Source organism: Phalacrocorax aristotelis, chromosome 2 (assembly GCF_949628215.1).
Source record: "Phalacrocorax aristotelis chromosome 2, bGulAri2.1, whole genome shotgun sequence".
In the NCBI taxonomy this organism is placed as follows: Eukaryota; Metazoa; Chordata; class Aves; order Suliformes; family Phalacrocoracidae; genus Phalacrocorax; species Phalacrocorax aristotelis.
In genome coordinates, this window is record NC_134277.1 from 129,978,823 (window position 1) to 130,006,657 (window position 27,835).

Below are 27,835 nucleotides of genomic sequence, written 5' to 3' on the forward strand. Positions count from 1 at the left end.
TAAAAACGCCAACCTGCTGAACAAAGGCAACACAGGGTGGGCTGATGGGGCTAAAGGTCTAAGCATGTCCTTCACTGGAGACATCTGCATGTGCCTAGCAAACAAGGCATTGTTAAAAAACCTGATGTTTGTGTAGATCTATGCATACAGTTGCGTACAGTTGAGACATTGAGCCTGAATATGTAACGTGGTTACATGCCAGAGAGTATAAAAAGTTGAAGAGCTAGGATTTAGCATTCTACCTCTTTTTGGCTGGCCAAGTTGAGAGGATATAGAAACATCAGACTTCAGGGGAACATCTAAGATGAGAATATGCATTTTACAAAACATTGTAAAAATCCAAAGGATGTAGAATCTAAAACTATGTAGTTATTAAGGAGAATGTGCCATGTCTATTGCAAAGCCCCCAAAAACTCTTTCCTGTTGCCTTTTGAATTTCTCTCTCCCAGACTTACCTCTGTACAGTATGAGCCAAGTAGTGAATGCAGGTGAACAAATTACAACCAGAACTGAATTAATAGAGGTAAGTGGTTAAGTGTAAAGGCTAATAGGACAGGGGAGAAGGACAAGTAAAGATCATCAGTTCTGCAAAAATCAAAGATCTCAGAGGCTGCGTGACTTGAAAAGGACTGACCTCTATGTAGCTTATGAGCTTGAAAATCCTCTCCTATGTATTTGCAGCATTAGTTCCTCTTGTTATCTGAGGTGATCAGCTTTAATCAGATTCCTAGAAACAAGTCAGGTACTTAAAGGAGAAGATCTTCGACACCCTTGCTGGCAGCATCAGTAGAGAGGCCAAAGACCAAACCAGCAGTGAGACAAGATAACTCACTTCATCTCTCCAAAACTGTTTTTAGCACAGTTGGCATCAGAGGGAGTCCCCCAGTTTCCCTTTCCAGACTCATAGCTGTATGGTATATGCCCATTTAACATCCTTGTCACACAAAAGCTACCTCAAAAGCCTCACATTTCCAAGACACAGCAGTTCCGTACTGGTGCTCCCACTCTGTCCTAAAACCTCCTCTGTCATGGTGCCACCTCCTCCTGTGCTATCTTGCTGCTTCTCGCAGGCACCGTAACTTAAATCTGGACCAAAAGCGGACTCAAAGTTGATCCTGCCTCTGTGCCTTTAGTGCAGCTTCTCCTTCCTAGTCCTGTTTTCTAAGTTTCTAGCACAGAGGTCTCTGAGTGCCGATAATGACGGTCCTTGTTTTAAATTTAGTCTCATTTTCATGCAGAACCTAGGCCAGAGGAGGCAATGACATCTGATACCCTCCAAAGACCTTCATCCCACAGAGCACGTCTGTTGCACGTGGCAAAAGGAGCTTGGTGGCTGCGTGAGGACACGCTAGAGACAAGTAAGGTGACAGTCCAGGTTGCCTTATTCTTTAGACTTATCCATGGGAGGAACCCTGAGTAGTTTGTGCCTGGTTACCCAGGCGGTGGATTTTGCTCCGTACAGTGTAAGATGTAATATGCAGATGCAGAAGGAGAGCTATTACTGCACAAATCCAGAAACCAAAGGACAAGCTTTAATTAAAGTGCTTGTTTCTCCAAAAATAGTTATGTTCACATCAGGAGTCAATAATCAAAATAATCTTAAAATGTTTTAAAGGAAAAAAAGTGGGAGTAAAAAAGCCCCGTCCAAAAAAGATTGTTCTTTATCAGGGGAATAAAGACCTCACTGATCAATTAGCTTGAAAAATTAATTAATCAAGGACAAATGTAGTTAAAGTTCAGCATCTTAATAAGCGGTTGTTGTCACAGCCCAATTTGGACATATCACTCTTTTGTTGACATTTTTAATGCTTTCTGTGGATTACCAGTACATGACCAGTGTATGAAAGCTTGTTGAGCCTCCACGTGCTCAGCCTGGCCCTAGCTTTAATGCTGGCTCAGTGCAATCCCTGCTGCTGGCACAAGCTCTGCGGGACTTGAACCTTGCAGTGCTGGGCATTGTGCTTCTCGCTAATCATTGTATGGACTTATTCAAGTGTGTTTTACAAGCTTAGAGCAAATTGGTGAATGTCCAATTATCTATATGTAACTTTTTTTAAGAGGAGCCAACCAGGCTTGGTTTTTTGTTTTGGTTTGGTTTTTTGTGGGTTTGGGTTTTTTTTTTTCCTCAGGATCCTGCAGTATCTTTCTGTAACTAGTGTGGGATGCTTTCACATTGGCTTCCAGATCTGGCTGGTATTTTCTTTCCTGATTAGCAGAGAGGTCTGTGCAGTAGCCCTTTCAAACTGCACAACACTTGCATCCCTCTCTCCTGGTCCTCTATAGTGAATGTAAAATTCAGAATGTTTTTCAAACGCCTCGATCTTATTCCCATTTGGGTAAAATCTGTTACAGCACCTTCCAGCCAGATGCAAATTAAAATGTTACTTTTGAAAAATTTTCACTTATTCACAGACCTTTCAGCCTTGCAGCACTACTTTTGCAGACTATGAGTTGAAGTTGTTGATAGCGTATCTGTCCTTTCATTTAGAGAAAAATAACAGATTTTGTATGAGAAGCTCACTTCATATTTTGCCTTTTTTTGTTGATTTTACTTTTCAGTCATTGGCAGTTGCAATTCTGTGGCCCTAAAATGAAACAAAGCGATCTTCCTTCCATGAAAAATGCCACTTGCATTGCATCATGCAGAAGTGTTCTAGAGTAAATGTCTGCAGCGTGCTTGGATAGTTTTATCCCACCTTATTTTTAAATGGTTAACTGTGCATACTTCTGGTTTGCAATCCTATTCCAAAAATACCTGTGGTTTATCCTTATCATATTGCCCAGCTAACGGTAAGAAATAGACTCAAGTGGCTCAGTACGGATTAGAGTCGCCTCTTATGCAACAGGGTGCAAGATGCAGGGAGAAGCCAGAGACCTGCTTCGGGAAGACCGCTGTCCTCTGTGGGCCAGGGAATCCCTCAGCAATATCCCTTGCATATGCAGGGATGCTTCCCACTGACTTCACTGGGAGAATGCTGTGCTGGAAAGGCATTCATTTGTTTACAAAGGCCAGGATAAATAAGGTTTCTTATACTTCTCTTAAACCATTCAAAGTTTTAATTACCTTTTCTGTAACCATAATTCAAATTTGTTTTAATTGGATTCCTTTTAAGCTTACCAACTCTGGTGTACCTGGTAAATTGGACAAGCATGTAGACTTGTTTCTTCCAAACGTGGCTGAACAGATCCAACCCATGGGAAAAGCACCGTTGCCACCTCCCCAGAGAAACATTTTGCCAACTTCTGGGATTTTCTGCCATGTTGACAAGATTCACTGCACCTTATGACGTTTTCACCAGTTGTTTTTACCTCAGCCTCAGCGTACATCTCTTCCTCTTTTCCACTCCTCCCTCATTTCTGCCCACATTCCCAAGAATCAAATACCATCCTTGTCCTAAACCTGCAGTTCAGTTTGATGGATGTTTTGCCAGACACCATATGTCTGTCTTGTGTCCTGAGTTGTCCCCATTCACCTTTAGTTGCCATGTTCTTCCACCAGCGAATGTTTTGATCATTTACTGACAACACTGGGAGTTCAGGTATTTGGTAAACAGAGATAATCACAGCCCACAGCAAGGAATTTGCAGTCCACGTATTGGCTTGGGAGTCTTCAATCAAAGATGTACCCCAGTGCAAAAACTTTTTTGGGTCTTCTCATGGCTGCAGTGACACCATGTGAATTAAATTAATAGCTTATTAGTTGTGTTTAGCAGCAAGAAAAAATTGAGCCTAGTTTCTAGATATTTTACACAGTTTGGGGAATAAAAAAAGGATTCCTGCTCCCACCACAGACTGAACTCGTTAGGTCAGTAGGGAGCTGGAGGGAGATACTGTGTGAAATCATCTGATGTGGCTCTGCAAACAGTCCCTGGGTTGGACATGGTGGAGATTATCTTCTGCAAGTCTTCAGTAGGTTGCATGCATTTGAGCTCAATAGTACACTTTCTTACAGGTATTATCACACCCATTTTGTAGCTAACTAGAACAAGACATTTATCCAAAATAATTCACAGACAGCTAGGAAAAAAGTATCCTAATATGCGCAGTCCTTCTCTTGAAGCCACACTAATATTTTCTGCAAAACCCTGGACATTCACAGTGCTTAACCCTCCTGTAAGCTCTGGGCAGAATGAAGCGGCAAACTCCCTTTTGTGAACAGGGAGAATTAATTCCTAGATGAGACAGATTATATTGGCCCTCCTGAGCCCTATTTTTCTGACTGGAAGTGATGTGAGAGCCTTTTGTCAGCGCTCTGCACAGAGGGTGATTCATCCCCAGAGCATCACATCCCTTGTAAAGATAGATGTTCAAAGCCTACCTGCTCCAAGCCTAACCTACAAAGCCACGAATGCCAGCTTGTAACCAGCTTCTGAATCTCGCTTCAGTTTCCACATCCCCACCACCCCTCAACATGACGACACACCAAATATTTGTTCTAATGTTAAACTCCAGCTATGATATAAAAACATCTTTAGTTCATACCTCTAACTAGGAAAACAATGACTCAGATCCAAAAGTGCATCTTACAGGACTCTCAATATCCAAAGGTGAAATAAAGGGTGGGTTAGATTTGTTAGAGCTTTTTTTTTTTTTTTCCATCAACTATTCAGTGTTGCTCTTCATTATTTTTTTTATCCTTTTGAAAGCTTTAAAGCCTCCCTGCATAACCGCCTCTGCTCCATTCACTGCTGAATGGACGGTGCGCTGATCTTTTTCTCGGTGGGTAATGGATTTGGTTTGATTGCTTGACACAGGAACAATAGGGGGATAAACAATTGCATTTGCGCCCGTGCAGCTCCCCATCTGTTGAGTGTGTGCGCCTTCAGAGGGAGCTGGGCAGGGACAGATGAACGCGCCAGCCGAGCCTGATGTTAATGACATCAGTCATACAAGTAGAACATGTGGTGCAATAAATCAAAAACTAATTGAACTTTTGCTTGATTATATTGCCGCTCCACCGCCCGTTTCAAACACGGCATGGTTTTCTGGGACAATGCCCCCAGCCCCGCAATGGCTTTGCTGCCCCTGGACAGCAGGAGGCTGCCCTGGGAGGTAACAAGTGATACCAGCTTCTCTTCGTTCATTTCTTTCTTGAAATAGTAACACCTTCCACTCAACCAAAAGGCTTCCAGGCTCAGGATGTGTATTTGACCAATATTTATTTGTTCAGATAAGAAACGTTACATGAATATGAGAGTGACAGCCCATGTTTGCTGGCACTTTCCATCTGGGACTGTTGGTGGCAGGCATCTGTAGGAGAAGACAGCACTAGTTTTTGTGTTAATTACACACACGTGATAGTAATGAAGGCTATTCATTAGACTGATATAATTTAATATCATTATTCACACTTGAAAGTGTTACTGCTACATCAGTTGCTGGAGCCTGCAAGCCAAAATTTTCTATCATCGTAGGTGTCCATGGCAGTAGTAAGTCACCAGAAGCTGAGAGGGCTGATTTTCCTAGATGTGGAAAGGAACAATTTATGATGGGAGCATTAAGGAATGACAAGCTTTCGCAAGAAGACCCTTTACTGAAGTGCATAAACATGGAATTAGGCCCCAGAACCATCAAGTCATGTAGGAACCCATCTATGACTGAACCACCTGCCCTACTTCTGCAGCCACTGAAGTGTAGGGGCATAGAGACCTGCATACACCTGCCTGATGTGCCCTTCTTTAGTCATCTGCATTTGAAATTTTACACTAAAGTGCCCAGGATTCAGGTACTAGTTTATGAACTTAAAAGGTAAAGCATAAAATACTTTTCTTCATATACCTAGAATCATCTTCTCATTACATGGGAGGAGAAAATTTTTATGATAAATGTGTACATAAAGTATTAACCCAACTTATTTTAAAAATCCTTGCAGTACATCTGTAAACATTTATTTGCCTATACATTGGCTGCACAAAACAGACTTTAATTATTAGCCATTTATTGTAGAGAATTCACCAAACTGGTAAAAGGAGACATAAAATAAAATGCTCCTATCTGAGTAGAGGCTTAAGTAACAGCTAAATTAAATCTTTGCATTAATAGTATTCATAGAAAGGCAGATGGGAGCAGAAAATGTTGCAATGAAGAATATGGAATGAGATGAGATCACAGCATCAGCCTGTCCTTTGTAGATCTGGACAATGATCACAGAGCCAGATTGGATTAGTGAAACCTATTTACCAGAAGTTCAGAGCGGTTGCATGAAGCTGAAAGGCAGTCAGGAGGAGGAGGTGGAAAATGCACCAGATTTACAGCTGCAGCGACGAAAATTTAGAAGTTTTCACCACTGTGATTTCATCCAAATGTGAGTACATCAAAACTGTAACAACCGCTACGGTGTTGTCTTTTAGATGGATGGGGTGTCTAGCATCAGGGAAATCTCTGAAGTGAGCAGCTCATCTGTTCTGCTGTGCCGTGCTGTGCTCTGCTTGCAGTCCGGCGCTCGCTGCTTGTTTCTGGAGCTAATCCGTGCAGGTGCTTCCACATTGTGGCTGTGTAAAATCTTTGCTCTGGCAAAACTGGGAGATCTGGAATCGGTGTTGGTATACCTATGAGGTAATTGCTAAAGTGACAGCTTGCAACTGTGTGGCTATTCTGTGTAACAGAAAAGAAAATGAAGTTCTGCGAGCAGTTAGCAGCTCAGATGAACTGGGTGAACTGCATGAATGTTGAATTTAAGTCTGCTGGCTCAATAAGTGGAACATTTCCAAAGCCATGCCCTGGAAATGAATGCATGATTAACATTAATTGCTTGTAATGAAGAGTAAGAACCGGACAAAGCCCAGTCTGCCTTTGATTGAACAAATTAGTTTAAACTCAATGGCTGCATATTTCAGCAACAAGAAAGCAGGTAAAAGCAGGCAAAACAAATTGTGGGGCCAGATCAGATCTTTACTTGCAAGCTGCGAGCATGAGCTCTCAGCTGCTTAATTTCAGAATATAAGTGGAAATGACAAAGTTAACCACCACTGTAATTATTTTTGTTGCCCGAGAGCTGGGCTGGACATACAAACATCCTTTTGCAGGCAAATCCAGAAGCATCATCCTGCTCCCACTCCCCGCAGACAATCGTGTTTGCAGGGAGAGCCCTGCAGCCCCACTGTTTGCATTGCTCCCATTGTGTTCCTGTATAAGTGGGTCACTTCTGGCTACCTCCATAATTCACTGTTCGTTCAATGGCTATTCAAGTAATTGCATGTTTGCTGGTGTTGTAACTTCCCTTCCATGCCTTGCCTTTCTTCAGCCCCTGCAAGCCATTTGCCACTCCCGCTAGCAGGCGACAGGCAGTGTTGGACTGTGGATCATACATACTCTGAAAATACACAAATTTATTATCGTTAGGTGCATGTGTTGTTCCTTGTGCACCAGCTTGCGTACCAATAACAGCACAGTAGTACTTGCTGCTGGTAGAAATCTATATAAACTGTGCTCCTCACACTGTCCAGTAGAATACATAAAATACCAGAGAGACAAGAAGATAATTCCTTGGATCACTAAACTTCTGCACTTGAGTGTTTTGCTTGTGAGCAATTAGTTTAGTCATCACACACTGAAATTCCAGAAGTAAAGGTGAATGCAGCAGCTTCAAAAACAAGTTACAACGTATTCCTAGGAAAAAACCCACCTTCATTTTGTTTGTCTGTTTTTCATCCCAGACTCAGCAAGGTTTAAAATATAAAACATGTCCTGCAGTAGAAGGCAGTAGGGATCCCTGAGGATAGCACACCATGCAAAACAGACCATAATCGAACTGACAGCTTAGCACACTCTCAGACTCTATACAGGCAGATAACTCGCTTGTGATGAGTTCAGTGTGGAAGTAGCCTGTGCTGCAGTGGGTCGCTGGCAGGGACCCCAGACAAGACTGATCACCTTCTGCGTTACTGTCCTGTTTCACTATGGGCAGAGCATAGGCCAAAACTTCAATTCTATGCAGTGGGGTCCTAATGGTCAGCACTTACATGCTCACTGGGGTGTCGAGGGCTGGCTTTTAGACAAACACAAGATGTCTAGGAAGAGTGACTTTGCTCCCGCTGCCAGCTTTGCTTGTACCGGAGCCCTGGAAAGCCCAGTCGCTTGTTATTCCTGCCATCAGAGGAGAGGAGTTTGGCTGCAGTGACAAGCAGTCCTGGATGACCTCCAGCTGCTTCCACAGCTTCAAAACTCTTTGCAAACAGTAATACATAGCAGAGATAAGCACTGCAACTCCTGGAATTGGATGTATGCCAAAAATGTAAAGGAAAGCTCACCTGGAGAGCAAGAGTCACCTGTCATCCCATAACAAGCCTTCCTGGCCCTTCAAAGCCTTTGGACTATACATGCAGCCTGAATAGGAAACCCACATTCATGTGCCTTGCCCTCAGGGTCAGCCTTTAGAATTTGAGTTAATTGTCCAAATTTGGCAGGTTTTTGCAGGCCTGTTTCCTTCACTGGCTGCTAAATCCTGTAGCTCCTGTAGCCTGAACACAGGAGAGGATAATAATTTTAAAGAGCAAATGGTAACCTATGACGAGTGGGAGAACTGGGAGTATCTCTGAGTATGTCTGAAAGACAGAGTCTTTTGGGCCAGTTTCAAGTCAAACTGAAATAAGTGTTTAAACAATCTTCGCTTTGTCCAAAAAAATTGCTCACCCAGAACTGATTGCTTCAGTCCAGTCAAAAGCTTAGCTTGTGGGCCTGGCATCTTGTGTGTCTAGTGGCTAGCGATTCTGTTTTGCCTATGATTTTGGTGTCTTCTTGGGTCTAAGAAATAAAATTGAGAAACAGGCTTTAAGCAAAACGCCCCAAGTTAAAGAAGTAAATGGGTCATTTTGAGGATTGAAAAGACTGGGCTTAATGCAAGTGTTGTGTTTGGACATCATGCAGTAAAGTGAAATGACATCAGGAAGGAGTTTAACTTTATTGAGAAAGTCCCTATCTAGATAAAATGATAGGCCTCTCCAAAGTTTATGTATAGACTAGTCATGTTTGAAGGTGACTGGATGGAAAGAGAAGCTCATTTCCTTCTGAAACATTGGCAGGTGGGAGGCCAGATCAAAACTCAGGATGGAGAAGGACAGTTCCTTCTGCAAGTTGATGGGGAGGTGCAGAAACTTGGGGAAGGCTGTTGCCCTGTGCAACACAGATGACTGTGTTGTATAGCTATAGCATGGTCTCTGTCATGGCATTAAAAAGGACTTTCTTCTGTGTTGTTTCAGCTGGAATCCTCCTTAAACCTTTTCTTCTTCCTCCCCTTCCCCCCTGTGCCCCCAGTGTATTCTCATGGAGGACTTTTAGAGGCAGGTGAAACCTCATCTTGTCCACCTCTGCTGCACCCTGACTGTGCTTCTGTTCTTCTTTTCACAGCAAGCAGTCCTGCCCGAAGACGAGCCAAACCTACGCAGCACATCCTAACAAAGAGTGTAAGAATAATCTCTCTTTCTCTCCCTCTTTTTTTTTTTTTTTTTAATTTTAGTTGGCTACATTTATCCTTAAAAATGCTGTGGATGAATGGGAAGCAGATCTTTCAAGGCAAAGTGCATTGTTGTCTGGTGCAGGGAGTGGGGTGGGAAACAGAAAGGGGAGTTTCTGTAAAGCTACAGTTTATTTACAGAAGCACTTTGAAACTTCAGAAAATACGGTCTTGCTGTGCAGAGTCAGTCAAAATGAACGGAGCACCTTATCAACATGGGTCATCTGAGGGAATCACAGACTTAATTCTTATCCATAAAGCCTTAACAATAGTGCCAGAGGGACAAGCAGGAATCAAAAGCAAACAAATTCATATCAATATATATACACGTTAATCAAGAAGCCAGTATCCCATTCCCTGGGAAATTTGGGAGAAAAACACCAAGTTGCACTGTAACCTCGACTCAAAAAGATGGCTCTGAGAGAGCCACCGGAGGATGCTTGTCCCTTGATCGCAGCGATGCTTGCCTGTCCTTGATTCACCTGCAATGCACCAGCTCAGCTGGACCTTTACCCACCTCATACAGGTGATATACACCCCCACATTCAAATAACTGAACATTTTTTATGCTCTGAGAAAACATTTTCCAAGTTTGGACACTTTGACACATGGGCATGAGGTTTCTTGTCTTCAGAGAGAGTTTTCCCTCCTTAAATCCACCTGAACCATTCACAACCCCTTCCACAATCCTTTTATCCCAGTTCTGACTTGCAGGAATGACAGCCTCTTTTTCTTCTGCATATCAAAGCACTTTTTACAAGCTTTGAGACTCTTCTGACAAAGCGTTTTGTCTCACTACAGACCTGTCTGTTCTCTAGCACTTTGTTGAAATATTTTGCTCCATGGTCCTTCTGTTTTCCATGCCTTATCCCACTTCCCAGCCCCATCCTCATTTGTAAACAGCCCACTCTTTGTATTGCTGATCCCCTGACCTCCCCACAGCACAGTAGGTCCCCCCTGCTTACCACACTTACTCATGCACTGAAAAAAGCCTCGCCACATTCACTCCCATCCCTTCTCTTGGTTATTAAAGTGGATCACAGGATCCCAATACTTCACAGGTTGCCTGAAGTGGTTGCTAGGAAGGGTCAATAACATGCTTGTTGTGTTTGGGCAGAAACTATGTATGTGTGTATTTTCTCAAATTGTGAAAATCTTATTTTTGTCCTGTAACTCAGGCTGTGGTTTCAAAATGACTCTTCATTCCAAATGACGATGAAAGTCAGAGTGCTGGAGTGTTACTCAAAATATGCCATTTTGAGACACCCCATTTTTATTTGTTATGCCTTTGGTATATTTTGTTTTCCATGTAATATAAAGAGAGCGGAAAAGTCCAAACCAAAATTTAACCAATCTGACTTAAAAAACCAGAAAGCTCAGATAATTTCTCTCTCTTTTTTTTTTTTTTGACAAAATAGATACTTTTCCAACAAAATGCCCAGATTTCTAACCAGAATTTTCTCACAGAACTATTCAGCTAGAAAATTTTCAGCTAGCTTTCATTGAAATCTAGGGCAACTGTATGTCTGTTATCACGTTCTGAATCTCAGCAGATAGATAGTTGTTCTTTCTGCTAAATGGGAGCCTCTAATAATTTGGATTGGATCAGCTGCTCTAGCAGCACTATACTCATAAAGGTGGAAGGAAACAAGATAAGAAGGTCCCTGGTTTATTGCTGTATTTTCAGAGGATTTTTGTTTTCCTTTGGGGCTTTCTTGACCCCAGTTAAAGACGTCCTTTGATTGGCCCTTAGTCATGATGCAGGCATCACCATATTAGCACCAGGATGACCAAGCCCGAGGAGTGGTCTGTAGCTCCAGCTGAAAAAACAAGCAAGGCTCTCAAACAATTGCAGTTGGCACAGTCAACTCTTAGACTTCAGTGTGTGACAGCTGCTTGCAGCTCATGCACAAGCATTCAGATAAATTGCACGTACTGGAATATACATGCCTGTGAGGAAGTTGTGATTACCAATTTCTAGACCCACAGAAAAGTAGCAGAATGATTATTTTTCACTTTTATGTCTGCACCTGCACTTAGTGCTGTAGAAATGCCTCAGCTAACATGACATCTTCTGCTCTGGTGACTGCAGTGGATGCACAACTTTAATCCTCAGCAAGGGCAAAAATAGCAAGCAACATGGACATCTGCCAGACCTTTTTTTTCGCAGCAGAAACACTCAAGCAGTGTACCATAAAGTGACTTAACATTCAAATGACTGACCTTGGGGGGTAACTTTCATCACATTCAAAAGCCCATCCCAAACTCATGGTCACGGCTGTGGAAGGGTGAGAGAAAGGGGGAAACACCTTCTGTCTTTTCCATTGAGTGTTTCAATAATACGCCTATTTGCAGTTCCTATTGCACTATTAAGAGTTAGTGTTAGTAGACCCTTCCCTTCCCTTGCACTTCTAGCCCCAGAATCCTTTGGGTAGAACTGTCTGGACACCAGTACCTGGCTATGTTATAGAAAACTGGCAACTCCCTCTGTGCATGCTAGTGCTACCACATTAAAAATTAGAACAGCATTAGACCATCAAAAAGAGCTTAACTCTACAAATCTGGTATTTCCTCCACTAACAAGCATTTCATTGTTCAGCCTCTAAGCTTCAGAGTTTTATCCAAAGCCAGATGTTTAATTGTCACCTTTTCTGGTTGGTTGTTGGTTTGGCAGTGGGATTTTGGGTCAACAAGCACTGGCTGGGTTGTTGGAACATCCTCTGCACTGCTCTGCAACCCTCCTGCATCCTCCATGCTCCCCGCCTAACACAGCTAATTCCAACAGTGGGTATGCCAGGCAGTAAAATGCACAAAAAAGAGACTTTGCTGAGCTCTGAATTCAGAGTCAACGTCTTGCAAACAGACTGAGCTGGTCAAGGAACTTAGAGGTTCTAAAAACAGTAGTTATTTAGAGAACTGTTTACTAATTCTGCATAGTTTGGCTGACTCTGCCATTCACACAGATTTAAATTCCCTGGTACATCTAGAAAATAAAAGTGACTTCCAGCTAATCCTTCTGCCTTACCCTAGGTACCCTAGAGAAATGTCAGCTCCAGTTTAGATCAAAACTGCGCTACAGCAGGTTTAGTTTCCTGACCTAGATAAGTCTTTACATATTACAGTAATGGGTGAGGTAGCCAAAGTCACAGTGAAATCTTGAATTAGGAGATAAGAAACTCCAAAAGTGTATTACAGCCAAATGCTGCCAAGAAAGATGTTAAATGAAGATGTGTTGTAGAGAATGCATTGTTGTCTCCAGCTGTAATGGAAAATAGCATTGCAACTTATTTATACAGATTCTTCTGCTTGAAGGCATTTTGGCATTACTGATACAACTTGTAACAAGGAATCCTGAAAACATAGACAATGCACCTAAATAATTCCTGCTATTAATGGAGTTTAAAATCCTGCTTCCTTTCCCCAAACTAAATTTCGTCCTTTGCAATGCATAGGCAGAATGTTAAGTTTCAAGTTCATGGTGGTTTACACTGATCAAATAAGCCACTTTCAGGATTAGAGGTGATTGCAGCCAGCATCCTACTTACCAAAATGCTCTTTCCATGACCATGCAAAAGAAGCGATCTCAGGTGTCTCAGTAGCAGAGGGTTGCAGGCATTTTCTGTCACACACTAAAGAAGACAGTGTGACCAAGAGCACTGTGCATATTTCCAGAGCTGGTGGGAAAGGTGAGCTTTGTAGCATTCTTTGACAGCTGGAAGATCTCTGTTCACATCAGGCAGACTCCAAGGGCTGTCATGAGAAGACCCCTGCCAGCCACCACCATTCGTAATGAAGACAGGTGACTCCACCACTGTCACTGTGGTGATGGCGGGTAATGCCTCTGGTAAGCAGCTTGCATGGTTCAGGTAGTCAGGGCAATGCAGTGGGCTGCATACCCATGCGTGGACATGAGGAGCTGCTGCAGAGGGATGGGGAGGTCCTGAAACTGGTCCAGGGACAGCTGGGAGAGAGACAATGGCAACTGCTTAAGCAGCAACAGGAGGCCTCCCACCACCAGCATCACCCTCGTTTCTGAATTATCGGAGCAATGCTGAAGCACGGCTCTGGCAGCACCAGATTTGTGGCCAGTAGAGCTAGGCCCCAGCCGCAGCCTCCTTTAGCATGTGCTTGTCTTCAAGAACACCCGTAGTCCCTTTGACTTTAACTTAACACTGGGCACGTCCTTAAGTAGTGTTATGGAGCAGGGATTGTGTTAGGCTGTGTGCCAAAATCCACAGAACTAAGAGAAAACCCCTCTTAGGTCTTGGATTAGGCTTTGGTTGCCTCACCAGTCCTTTCCAGCAGCACTTGTGCCTGCTGTTGGGCAGTTGCTGTTCCTTGTCCTGCTGGTCCGTAAGATCCAGGTCACGTAGCCTACTCCAGACTCTTGAGGATACATGGAGTCAAAAGAGTAAAAAGTGGTCAGGTTATGGTTTTTCTTTCTTCCTGTTTTGGAAAACATTGATTTGCATGTGTTTATATATCTGTGTAAAATTCATGTACACAGAATATTGCAGATTAATGGCAAAATTAATTAAAACATACTTAAAGAAAATAGACAATTTTGCATGAAGGGACATGCTTAAATGCAGTCTTGTTTTTTCTTGAGTGTAGGTTAGAAAGCAGAGCAATAGGTAGAATTAAGGCTTTTTCTACGCCAGTTGAGTACTGGTCAGTTGCTGGTCTCAGTCTTGAGAACAAATAATTGTGTTTATATATAAAACATGTAGATGGCAACTATCAGTCATCAGTTAGATGCCAGTAACTGCTTTTCTCCTGTTCTTCCGACATAAGATCAACAGAAATAAGTCTAACAGGAAACAGTTGGAACAGTTGCCATGTGTCTTTTTCCCTTGCTGTTTTGGATCTTTGCCCTGTTTGAATCATTGTTAGTATGACAGTAGCAAGTCTTCAGAGAAGAATAAAAAAAAACAAAAGTATGAAACACTCTCTGCTGTCGGGACTTTAATCTTCTTGAGAAAATTATTTCTGGACCATCCTGGATAAGAGTCCTGATGGATCCACCTGCTTGGAGCCTACTCATGGTTTTTTAAGCTGTCATTAGCTCTGGCCTCCCCAGTTGCCTGTGGCAGCACAGTGAGTGCCGTGGCTTAGTCATGATCAATGTAGAAAAGAACTTGATTTTGTTCATGCTGATTTTCAGGGACTCTGTTCAGGGTACAGGGGGCCTAATATTCAAAGATGCAGCACTCGGTGAGTTTTGTTTATATGAGATAATGTTTGTGAAAATTAATCTCTAGGAGCCAATTTTTCACCACCTTGTATCCTCTGTAGTCATTTACCAGGTATAAAATGTAAATAAGTCCAAAAGACACGAGAGGCCATGAAGAAAGAGCATTAGTAATTCACATTGCATAAGTTTAACTGATTGCCCAAGATACGACACAATAAGAAGTTAAATTTGAGCTGTCTCAAAGGCATATGCTATTCAGTAGATCTTGAAAAGGACCACACTTCAGTCTCCTGGGGAGAACGGAGAAAGGTGCAACTGAGTAGCTGTGTCCCATAGAGACCACACTTGGTTTTCCCATACTTTTATACATCTTATGCACGGAGGCAGGACCCAAACAAAATAAACCCTTCAAACCCCACAGTCCCCACCCAATAAAATCCCCTCTGGATGACAGTAAAGCAGTGGGAAGAGCAAGTGTGATGCTGCTCCCCCATGACCTTGACAGACCACCTTATCTCCAAGGCTGGGTGTAACGGGATGGTTTTACCTCTTCCCTGTAGGTGGTAGCTGTATCCGATCATCGGCCCCACAGGACAGAGAAGCTGCAGCCCCACCAGGGTGACCTCCTCCAGGTTCTGTACAGTGAAGACAAGGTGCGGGGCCTGGGCCACCTGCAGAGTGGGCCGCGGGGACCCTGCCCTCCCACGGGCGCTGCCCAGCACAGTAAGTCCACAGAAGTCGCTTTATTCCTCTGTGGCTTCAGAATGTTTTTAGATAGTGCAGTCTTCCAGTTTGCAGCGAAGCAGGTGCTTTGTTGTATACGTGAAGGATACTTCCATGCTTAAAGTGTCTGGTGGAATTAATGAGATAACAACTGTGGCATTGCAGAGCTTTCCCTTTATTCAGAGTCATAAATGCTCCCTTTCCAAAGGCTGACAGTATTTTAGAGATGATGGATTGCATATTACTGAGTTTGCCTGAGTCATCTTCTTATATAAGATCCCTGCTTAGAACTTGCCAGAACATAATTATCTGGGATGAAATTTTAGATTCTGGATGTGAGCCACAGACCTGATTTTTTTTTTTTAACCAAAACTTGTTCAGCATATTCGTGAGAACCCGTGAAGGAAAAACAGAGTTTGCCAATGCAAAACCAAGGAAATGAGTAAACATAAATAGACTGGCCACTCGGCTCCTGCAACGCTGGCGAGTTATGTTTGGAAGGTCGAAGCTGGAACAGGGCCATGTAGTTTGGCAAGGGATGGCCTTTTAATCAAAAACGCATCTTTTGCTCTCCCTTGAAAAACCACCCAGATGCAGTCAAGTCATAAGCCTTTGAAAAATTCCTATATGGCACATGTTTGGTAGAGACATTAGACATTTAGCTGTTACAAGGTGCTAAAACTGTAAAGCAGATACTACCTTGAAGGTGCATGTTCTTCACACCCATCATTCTGCAACTTCACTGCCCGTGAGCTATCCCATTTGAACACAGACCAGACGAGTGGGGACTGGGAAACTGGGAGGGAGCAAGCTGAGCTTTAGACTGTAGGGAAAGATCTCAAACTGGGACTGGAGCCAAGAAACGGCTGAACAAAGAGCTGGGGCTTCAGGGCTGGAGCGGGGAGAGGAGGAGGAGTGGCTGGGACCGGCTGTGGGGTAGTGGGTGGCAGAGAGCCAGCAGAGGGAGAAAGGAGGGACTGCTGGTCCCTGGTGTTAAGGGCAACAAGAGGTAAAGAATGACAGGTAGGCATGAACAGGAGAAAAGATGTAGGAATGCAAAAAGAAGAGCAGAAAAGGGGGAAACAGTTCTCATAGAGGGAGAAAGGGAAGTGATTGGGTAAAGAAACTGGGATGCTGAAAGGGAGAGAGGGAGAAACTAAGTTTAAATTAGAACAAAAAATAAAACAAAAAGGACTGACTGAGGGGTGGAAGGAAGGAGTGAGGAGAACAGGACAGGACAAACTCACCAGGAGCATCTGGACAAGACAAGAGAGCTGCTGCGGGGCTACAGGGTGTCTCCTGCAATAGCTCCAAAGGTCTGTCCATCACTGCCACCAGACTCCTCAGTGATGCTCATCACCTCACACAGCCAAGGTATCCCCCTTTTTTGGGTGCCTACTTCACACCTCTGACTCCACACCCAGGAGTGCTCAGTTCCTGCTGCACTAAAAACTGTGCTTTGACTATGAACAGTGCTGCATCCTCCTCAAGCCTCTGAAAAACTTGATTCCAGGAACTTCTGCTCTTAAACCCCATACCTACCTCTGTTTCCCTGGCATAACTCCTTGTCCTCCAGGAGGTGAAGAAGCTGTTTTTATAAAGCATTTTTGCAGATGATGACCACAGTGATCAGCAATACAGAAAAGCTGGTGAAAATATTAATAGTTCTGTCCTCAGAGGATTCACTGGTGGGGAAGTAGTATAGGAGTCTGCCCAGAGAAATGAAAGCTAAGGATGAATAACTGCTTTCTGAGTGAGCACTGTCTGTATAAGTGAAGCAGAAAGTCTGTGGAAAATGGTTTCCGGTCACAAATTAGAGACTGAATCTCTAGTCTAGATCCTTGGGGGGGACGAAACAACTTTGGTCCTATTCTGGTATTTCATGACTTTTGAGTGCGTGACTTTACTGAGTTAGCATTTTAAGGGGAGGAAAGTAGAAGTGTTTGCAAATATTTGTATGAAAATAAAAACAGCTTTTTGCCATGATGTCTTGCAGTGTCCGGTTTCAGTACACACTGTATTAATAATACCTACACAGAGAATAGGGTGCCATGAGATCCAGAAAGGTTTCTCCAGCTGTTTCTCAACAGCTGGAGGGCCAGCATATGTTATGGAGCAAGGTATATGTGTAGATATGTATCATCTGTTTTCATTAATCTCTCTACAAGTGTGACCTCCACATAAATTTCACCCTTCAAAAACATTCTTCAACTTCCTCACTGGAAATAGTTGTGTCTGTAGTGTTTTCCATGCTTGCTCCATAGACAAGTACTGTTGAATATTAAGGAGACTTCAGATTTGGTAAAGCACAGCTTGAAATCTGGGTCATAAAGTGAACAGTTCAACTTCCAGAGGAGGTGAAGAACGTGCAAACAAGAGCATAGATGAGAGCATCAGCACACTTACTGCTAGCATCAGAAACCCTACACAAATATCAAAGCGTAAGGACAGGGCATTCCAGTGTGCAGGAAGGCAAGTATGTGTAGTGGAAGGCCAGAACAAGAAACCCCTGACTGCACTCAAAGCTGTGCTTTGCTTCACAGGTTGGATAGATTAAAAAAACTTGCACTTGTTCTCCAGGAAAGAAGTGCTCAGTTTTGTACAAGTACTCATCTTGGAAACACAGTGCAAGTCAGAGTAACAGATTTAGAGCAACCCTTGTCCCAGGCCTGGACATCCATAGCGCCTTCTGGAAGTGGAATTCACACCGCACCCAGCCAGCAATGTCGTGAAAAGTGCTTATGAACCCAAAGCCACAAGGACTTACTTTTCCTTACATATTTTGCTAAAACTTTGCCAGAACATTTTCTATACCTAATAAGAAGAGGGACAGGCTGAAAAGAAGAATCAGACAATACAAGAGCAAACAAACAAACAAACAAAAACAAACAAAAAAAAAAACCCCCAGACATTAGCTGAAGAACTGATGCCTGGAGCCATTTGCTGAATATTGTTAGTACCTAATATGCAAGATGAGAGGAGGTAATCGAATTAAACTTTGACATGAGGGATACAGTTAGGTGCCTAATGGAATCACTGGGGGGGAGACAGGGGTGGGTGGAGTGGGGAGAGAGAGGCTGGTTAAGATATTTATCATGGTCAAATATTGCCCCCAGAAGACGACAATTCTGATTGCTAACTCATGCTGGAGACAGCACTATAATCTCTATATTGGCTATTTCTGATGTTTGCTGTCACTATTTATATTCCATTGGTCACAGCAGTTGTGAATCATATTCTATCCTCTGTCTTGGTGGATCTTAGTGTTCCTGTAGATCCTTGCTCTTCGCTTACCTGAATATCCTTTTAATAAACAGCAGAGAATGAAAAACAGCCAGGAACAGAAAGAAAAAAGAAAAAAAAAAAAGAGATCTCCACATTTCCACAGCCAAATGAGGTGGTTTGGCTCTATGAAAAAAATCTGGCATCCCTCACTCATTTGTTTTCTCAGCACCACTAGCAGGAATGTCAGTGAACATTTACCCATGGATAAGTTACTGGCCGAGTGCTCACTGTAACTGAAAGGTAACCTCCAGGTTTGAGGACAGCCACTCATCCAGGAGCATACAGAAAGGTCCTCATCCCTCCCTGTGATGGGGTGGATGGAGCACACATCTCTGCCCAGGTAAGAATAACTCCCCAGGACAATCCAGAAAGGAGAATGATCTCCTAGGCAGGACAAATCTGGCAGTGGGGCTCCAAGAGGCACAAAAACTGCATTACCCAACCTCTGCTGAGGAGCAGCAGATGGGACCACTCTTTGTATATACATACACGAGTGTTCACAGAGGGGGAAGGGCTCCCACTTAGCTTGGTCTGCTAAGGCCAGTTCATCATCTCATTTTAAAAGTCTAGGAGCAAGCAGTTGAGTGACTTTCCAGAATGACTTAAGCAATTCCAAAATCACTTATTTTGACATCACAGTAGGTGATCATAGTAAAGAAACTTCTGCACTCTTGGCTGTAACCAAACCTAGTGGGACTATAACCTGAATCAGGGCTCTGTTCATATCTGGGTTTAACTGCATGGAAAGAGACTTTTAATACGAGCTGTGTCAATGGGATAATTACCAATAATGCCATGTTTCTTATGCCTTGCAGTGGGAATTACTGAACGAGAGTCATCCAAGTCCTGTAATCACCTGTTGGATGGAAAATCTTTGGTAAGTAAATACAGCAAGACCAACCACCACTGTCTGATGCATCTTAAAACCTAGTACCTGTCAGCATGTCCCACATTAACAGCATGTCAGTCTGTCACAGTATGCACAGATTTCACAGTCTTCGTTAAGGCTCTGAGACGTGATTTTTGCCAGAGGATCCTTAGCTGGGAGCAGAGACTGGCATAGGACGGCTGCCCTGCAGGGAACCAGGAAGGGCAGTGGGATGGAAACAGGCAGGCTCCTGTTCTGGATGCTCAGCCACCTGCAAGAGCTGGGAGGAATTAGCCTCGTTTTGGAATTTCACAAATTAGGAAAAAATTAATTTCTACAGTGGAACAAGCATCAAATAATTCATATTCTCCAGAATGCCAACCTGACATGATAATCAGATCGGTCAAAAATGTCAATAAAGGCTTGATGGGAAAAAATCATCGTACAAAAACCAAAAAGTTGTTCTGTAATGGACAGACAAAATGTTTTGGTTAAAAATGACTCAGCTTTACTAAAACATTTTCCCTCCCTTCTTTTTCTTACCAAAAACCGGTCTTCAAGGTCCCTACATTTTATAAAAACTAGATTTTCAAACAGACAATAGTCCTTTGAAAAGTTTCCGACCAACGCCAGATCATACTGCAGAAACTTCATGGCTTCAGATGTTCTTTTGGATGGATGCAATATACTTGCTAGCTGGTAGCTGGGACACACTTGAGAAAAATGACTGTACAATACTGAAGGAGGGTCAAAATTAATCATTCAGTGTAATGAGACTAATTGCACCTACCAATAATTAACCCAGTTAAATTTCAAGGGATGCTTGCAAAAGTGATTTCAAACATCTTTAAGTCTTGGGATACTTGCAGAGCACACCTAAATGTATCCAGTCTCATATTAACCCCAGAGGAAATAGCCCTAGGCATTTTAAGAGCAGTTACAGTAGTGACAATAATATGATGAAATTTTTCAGTATTGCCAGTAAAATCCGTAAGTGTGTTTATTGGCTGAAATAGCAAGAGCACATCACAATTTCTGACATTTTTTTCTATTTCTGGGCAACCCACACTTTAGCTTACCATCTTGGAGGGTATGCCAGTGGCAGTGGCCTGTTCACCGACTCACAGAATCCCAGGTTGGAAGGGGCCTCAGGGGTCATCTAGTCCAACCTTTCTAGGAAGAGCACAGTCTAGACAAGATGGCCCAGCACCCTGTCCAGCCAAATCTTGAAAGTGTCCAATGTGGCCGAGCCAACCCCTTCCCTGGGGAGATTATTCCAATGGTGACTGTCCTCAATGTGAAAATTTCCCTCTCGTGTCCAATCAGAATCTCCCCAAGAGCAACTTGTGTCCATTCCCCCTTGTTCTCTCCATGTGACTCCTTGTAAAAAGGGAGTCTCCATCTTCTTTGTAGCTACCCCTGAAGTACTGGTACATGGTGATGAGATCCCCTCTGAGCCTCCTTTTCTCAAGGCTGAACAAACCCAGTTCTCCCAGCCTAGCCTCATATGGCAGGCTTCCCAGTCCTTTGATCATCTTGGTGGCCCTTCTCTGGACCCCTCCCAGCCTGTCCACATCGTTTTTGTATAGCGGGGACCAGAACTGTACACAGTACTCCAGGTGTGGCCTGACAAGCGCTGAGTAGAGCGGGATAATGACCTCTTTAAAGGTCATGGTAAAATGTGACTCAGTTCTAGCAGGCAATTTATGATCAAACAAGATAAGGAGGAAGTTGATGATTAGGTACTTGTGGGGCCATGGGAGAACTGGGGCATGAACCAGGGCCCCCCATACCACAGAGCAGCACCCAGCAAAACGGGGAAACATTTCTGAATTTGAAGAGCTGCAAGAGACAGGCTGCTCAGTCTGCACAAAGCCTCACCTCCTCGGGAAGCTAGGCTTAAAAATTAGGGAATAAAAAGGTCTGCAAGCCTTCCTTCTTTGATGAGAGGTGTAATTCTTGCTCATATGAGCCCTGTGCCGAGCTCAATAAGACTGTTCACTTGAGCAATGGATATTTGTGTGGGTAAGAGTTGGCCAGTCTAGGCTTTAACCAGCCTGCTTTCTCTTAAGAGATTTACAGTATTTATTCATTTTCCTAAAACAGCCTCTTTCCTCAGATGAACCCTGGGCCCCTACTCACCAGTGACATTTCCTAATGACGTGCTTTTTCCTCCCACAGTCCCCAGCATCGCCAGTTGCCCACATCACAGTGAAAGCGGCCACTGTCACAGACTCACCTGCAGGCGACAGCTCTCCGACAGACGAGTAAGTCCTTTCCCACCCCTCCAGCCAAGCCTGGGGGGCTGCGTGTACAGCACTACTGGGCAGGGAAGGGGACAGGGCACCCTCTCACCAGAAACACAAAGAAGTGCTCAGCTGCAGATCTCTGAATCACAGCTCTAAAACCTCGGTGATTTATAGTAAAGCCATGTCACTTGCTTCGCAAAGGCAGGGAGCAATCGGCTAAAGGACATGCTGATTATATCATCAGCCATGGCCATTTATACAGCCGCCCTAGCGCCAGTTACAGCTCTGTTTTGTCGCTAGAAAGAAAAGCATTTAAATTCAAAATTTAAGTATTTTCCCCTTAAGAAGTCTATAATATTTGCCCTAAGGCAGTTTAGAAAATGTAATTAAAAATTTTCTAAACAAAGCTTTATTGTCTTTAAGTGTAATTCAGGAACAGTGTGACCATAGTACAAAGGCACTCATCAGTAGACAGTTAACCCAGGCACAGATCCAGGTGATATCTGAGATGCCACCATTGCCACCTAAGGGACAGTAGCAAGCTCACTGTCACAGTGTCCTCGCACTTTGTACAAACTGACATATACCCCCCTCAGCCAACGTCAGCCAGTGTAGTCCCCTCGGCCAGGTGGAGCTCACCCAGTATGGGTGCTGCCACTCAGTCCCCGGGGCTTTGGTGGAAGGTCTCAGCTCTCTCCCCAGGCCACCTACCAGCTTTTTCTCTGGTGGCAAACGCTACAGAGGATGCAGCTAGTAGCAGTCCCACTTGTAGCCCTGATAGCAAGTCAACGAGGGGCTCCAAGGTGGGTGCGGACTGCAGGGAAGGGACAGCTGCAGCGTCCAAGCCCACTGCTCCACACAGCCCCTGCTCACCCCAGCCATGCCAGTCCCAGGGAGAGGCAAGGCACAGACATACCTTTGCAAACAGGCAGCCTGTGTTTTTCAATGGCTAGTGATTGTAGGCAGGGGAGAAGGGCCACAGAAATGAATGCTTTACGTATCTGCTTTATTTGCTAGCCACGGACAGCGCTGGAGGAAGACAGCAGAGTATGACCTGACCCTGCCACCAGGAGCAGAAGCTTCCCTACCACTGACAGGAAGCAACCTGTGCGGGACACCCAGCCTCCTGAGGAAGATGTGGATGAAGCACAAGAAGAAGTCAGAGTACCTGGGGGCAACAAACAGTGCCTTTGAGGCAGACTGATAAGGCTCCGCATCACTTGGAAAGACAGAAGGTCCTTTAGCCAGGACAAGGTGCTCTAGGATCAATGAGGGAACAGACATAGCACAGCTCATCCAGGAAAACAATATCCTTTTTATACTTGATGCCATTGCCTCAGAATGGTGGGAGGAAGGCTGACCAAGGCAAAAATGGTGAACGCAATGCAATTCACTGGCCTTTCTTTGTTGTGATATATTAAAATCCCAAGTATCCCACTAGAATTACACCTTTACTCAATTAGGCTGAAACTACTGCCCATTCAACATTTTACATGTCCTGTCTGAATCAGCTTGGACTCACAACAAGAAAAGCTTACCAAGAGGTCTGTGTATTCCTGCAAGGCAATGGATTGATTACAGAGTGCCATTGAATCCCAGGGGTTTGCTCGTTGTGTACCACTGTTTGTCCTCTTCCCTCTCTCATATCACAAGATAAAAACCACCTCGTACAATACGCTTATCTGCATGACAGATGCTAAACATCTTTTTTTCTTCAGTTTTGATCTTTCAAGACAGGAGTAAAAGATGCAAAAATATTAAAAGAATGGGTGAGTCAGAACTGAGCACGTTTGCAAGCACACGTTTACCAAATTTTACTATGCGACAAGCGATGGTGTTTCAAAGTGTCCTGCCAGATCAAACTGTGAGCAACTGGATAACCTCAAGAGAACCTGCTTCCAGAGAACGTGCTTATATGTTGACTGATAGTCAGCAACTTACTCTACCTATGTGGTACAGGGTCGCTCACTAAGTGCACAAAATACTAGGAGGAAAGAAAATATGTAAATGGTGCAGCTGGGTGACTAAACATTAGATATTTGCATATAGGGGACATGCTTACAAATAGATGGATTTAATGGCATTTTCTCTAAAAAGTTTTCTCAACATTTTTTTCAATTTAGAAATTGCTGGTCATGGCCCCTTGGGTTTTCCTCTCAAAAAAAAAAAAAAAAAGTTTTACAAAAAAGGTTTCACCAGTGTTACAGACAATATTATATTAGTCATGAACAGTACTTGCCTCAAACAAGCGCTCCCATGGTTATTATAAAAGACTTTGGTTTGCCTAAATACAGAACTTTAAATATAAAATCAAGAGGAAGTGTATCTCCTGTTGCTCATGGTAATGATGATGATCTCTGACTGCCAGTGCTCCAAAGCATAAATGAAAAATAAGAGTCTTACTCTATGACAGAAGCAGAGAAAAGCAGCTCCCATCTGAAACTTGCGTGCCTGCAGCCAGCATCATAAAACAGAGTGCGATGCCGTCATGCACAGTGCCACGGTACCAAGGTGAGGAGGCTCCAGAGCTGTGAACCCGCTAAAGGTCTGAACCATACCTCGGCAGCGTTAACAATGGTTACAGCTCCTTCCCCTCCTACCACAACCACCCAGGCAACTTCTGCATTTGGGGTACCTGCTGACTTCTTCCACTGCTTGTGTTAAGATCATCTTCAACCTGGGCTTATTAAAAAGCATATTCTGAATTCCTCTTAGAGCGCAGGACTGAGGGAGCCTTGGATTGCAGCCTGCAGAGCCCCAGGCCCAGGTGGTTGTCCCCAGTCAGGTGTCACCAGCTCAGAGGTACCAGGTACCACCTCAATGAGAAGGGAAGGAGAGGCTACTAAAGCAGCCAGGTCCTCTGGCTTTGGGGTGAGCGGGGTGGAGCAGCACACAGGAAAGGTTCACAGCTTGATAACCTGAGCAACCTGAATCCGTGGGATGGGAAAGCAACTGGAGCAGCCCTGTAGCTTTACAGAGCTAATGTCCGCCATGGCTCCAAGGAAGGCAGCAGGGGACACCTATGTGGGGCTGGACATGCTGCAGAAGGCAGTAGGACAGGGAAGGAAGTTCTTATTTTAAAAGGTACTATGGCTTTTCATACGACCTCAGCCAACTCAGTCCAGAGTCTGCCAAGAAGGGGAGAGGCACTAGCCCACCATAAAATATCTGTCAGCTCTCACATTCAGCTATCCATCACTGCTTTAGTCACAGGCTTCTCCTTCAGATGTACTCGACAACTCACAGAGGACAGCCTTGCAACTAGAAATCACACACTGTCCCCTCCTCCTTACCAAAGGCAAAAGTCCTCTGGCCCAGCAGCCTGAAAGAGGGATGATTTGCTCTCCTGCTTTTCTTTCTTCCTCCTGGGAAAGAAGGAGAACACAGCTTCTCATTAACCACACACCAAAAGGCCCCAGCTGCTGGCAAGGGAGGGAGAAGAGGTGATGGTGGCCCAGTATTGACCATGTGTCACCAGTCACAGCATGCAAGAGCAATGCCGATGCCCGCTGAAGGCTGCACACCTGAACAGCACCAGAGCAGTTTTCCAGAGCCACCAGAGCCACCCCACCTTTAAATTAGACCCTGACACATTGCCCCTGGGTAATAGTCCAGACACTGTGACCCTGCCAGCATAGGTCCTCCATGAATGAACCAAGCTGGAGCCATGGACAAGATTTTCCTGAAACATCTTTTAACCTCCCTCTCCAGCCCATAGAAATCCTGCCAGAAGGTACTACACCTAGTAAATCCTGTGGGACTACTCTTGCACAGCAACGCTTACACTCAAGGAGTATGGAGAACAGCAATCACTAGTTCCCTGTTTTGGTCTCATTTCCTAAGCAAAGCAAAAATAAAGATGACGGACAGGCACCGGGAAAAGTCCATTCACTGCATTTGGGGTAATAAAGGCAGTGAGCATTTGTGGTACCTGCCCTTGTAGCTAACGTGACCCACAGAGCACCCAACACACAGTCCAGGGCACCAAGTGTTTAGTCCGTTGAGAAAGCTGTATTGTAGTATTCCATTTGTTAATTAATAGCTTTAAGCAGTATGAGGGTGGAGGTGAAGAGGAGATGATTAATGTTTCTACCTAATAATTGCTGTATCTTGAAATGTGTATTTATGGTTTTCTTATTTATTTAATTTATAATTTGGTTCTACAAGAGAAGGAGAGATTTACAAGAAGCATATTTAATTTCTCAGTATTCCAGGAACTGCTGTGGAGATTTCTTGTATTGTAGTAGATACCTATTTTATTGATTCAAACAAAATATGTCCTATTCATAAAAATAAATAAAAGAATCAAGTAACGTGGTAACATACAGGTCTCAGTGACTTAGAAGCTTTTGAAAAGCACTTAGTGGAAAGCAGAGGGAGGGTTTATGATACTGAAGGACACGAACACCCTGATGGCAAAGAACCCCCATTTTGCTCCCCACGAGGAGAGCCTGGAAGTGTATGTTTGGGAGCGGTCCCAATATTTTACAGGTGGCAGAATCACTGTTTGTTATCAGATAGAGAACAAGCCTGGCAGTGCCAGCATTAGATACATATTTACTCACCTGACCTTAAGAGGATTACGGACACGGGGTTTAGTCTCGCTGCATCCCTGAGAGGTAAGCAGTGTCACCTCCCTCTGTCCATCCCGTCAAATAAGAGCACCAAGACAGAGGCTCTGGTAGAGAATAAAACCAAGTGCTTCCTATCTTCAGTCCTACCAGTTAACAAAGTCACTTAACTTACCTCAAACACAACGTGGTCTTCGGAGACCATGCGCTGAACCACAGCCCAACACAAGGTCGGTGGCACATGGACGCAGAAGCCCAGGCTAGGGGAGCTGCCTCAGGACTGCAAGGAGAAAGACTTTAAGATACAACAAGGAAAGAAAACATACAGCATTGACATCCTTCACCAGCCCCAATTTTGGAAAGCCCGTCCATTAGAGGATGGCTTGTGCCCCTGCCTGTGGCACCGACCATACTCTGTGCAGCTCTGGTGAAAAGGTGCCACATTTCTGGTCCTTCCATTACAGACAGTGTCTATGTTTAAAATGAGCAACCGGGGAGTGTTGTCTCGATGAGTGCCCACACCAAAGGACTTGGCACAGATATTTTCCAGGACATGCGGTAACAACCTGGCTTCTGCTGGGAACTCCTCTGCAAATACCCAACCCTTAGTCATGTGTTAAAAATACTGGCATGAGTATGGAACAGGATGCAGAGGCGCAATACATTTTCCAGATGAAAATGTACACAAAGCAACATTGGGTCGACTCCAGCGCACCGTCAGAAAAATGTGAAATAGGGATTAAAAACATAAGTGAACGGTACCATTTTCCCATCAAAGACAGAAAAGTTGTTAACTGTGCAGCCGACGGGCACTGCCTGACCCGTGCATACTGTCATACTTCATAGCATCTCTGAGAGGATGCATTTTTCATATGCGTTTCGTGTCATTTTGCAATTTTGGGTTCCCCGGAACTAGAGACTAACTGGGGCACCCACCTGACTGAAATAGACTGCAGGATGACAGTCCATTACACTTACAGTAATTTATATTTCATTTCCAAAAAACCAAAGGTTTCTAATTTCTTCTCACCATTTCAAAAAACATCTTTGTGATAGAGCTACTCATTAAAATATCTATCATTACTTTGCATACCACTTTATTTAAATAAACTGTAGTGAATTTAAAGCTAGGCTACTATATAAAACAATTCTTACTGATGCATGAAAAAAAAATCTCAGATATGCTTTGCCTGCCTTTCTTCCCTTTTTGCACTCACTTTACAGATCCTGTAGCAAACAGGTTTGCCAGAAGAGTTGATCACAGACGCATTGCTGCTTGGGGGAATACCGCACACTTTTTACGGAAAACATTTTTAACTCAAACATTGGCTTTTGCAGACTAATTTCGCATCTTAGAGTTACACAGTCAGAAAAGTTGCAACATCAGGACTCGCACACAGAAAGAAAAGCGAAACAAGTCAGACTTCTCAGATGAAACCCTGTGTGTGAACTCTACAAACAATGCAGATGTCAAATAGCCATGAATATTTTATG

The 27,835-nt window shown here is 43.8% G+C and overlaps 1 protein-coding gene across 1 annotated transcript; it reads left to right on the top strand.

The window, feature by feature from the left end:
• The first annotated feature begins 447 nt into the window (after nucleotides 1-447).
• On the top strand, nucleotides 448-26,091 carry VXN (vexin). The gene is made up of 9 exons (XM_075085149.1): nucleotides 448-523; nucleotides 1,239-1,358; nucleotides 5,415-5,725; nucleotides 6,132-6,304; nucleotides 9,346-9,401; nucleotides 15,206-15,368; nucleotides 19,469-19,530; nucleotides 21,703-21,788; nucleotides 22,788-26,091. Exons 4-9 carry the CDS (start codon nucleotides 6,238-6,240, stop codon nucleotides 22,972-22,974), a joined length of 621 nt encoding a protein of 206 aa, XP_074941250.1. The 5' UTR covers nucleotides 448-523; nucleotides 1,239-1,358; nucleotides 5,415-5,725; nucleotides 6,132-6,237; the 3' UTR covers nucleotides 22,975-26,091.
• The last annotated feature ends 1,744 nt before the right edge of the window (nucleotides 26,092-27,835 follow it).

Coding starts and splice junctions, on each gene's coding strand:
- VXN (XM_075085149.1), top strand. CDS start 6,238: ATGCACCAGATTTACAGCTGCAGCGACGAAAATTTAGAAGTTTTCACC. Junction 6,305..9,345: donor CACTGTGATTTCATCCAAAT/GTGAGTACATCA, acceptor TTCTTTTCACAG/CAAGCAGTCCTGCCCGAAGA. Junction 19,531..21,702: donor TGTTGGATGGAAAATCTTTG/GTAAGTAAATAC, acceptor TTCCTCCCACAG/TCCCCAGCATCGCCAGTTGC.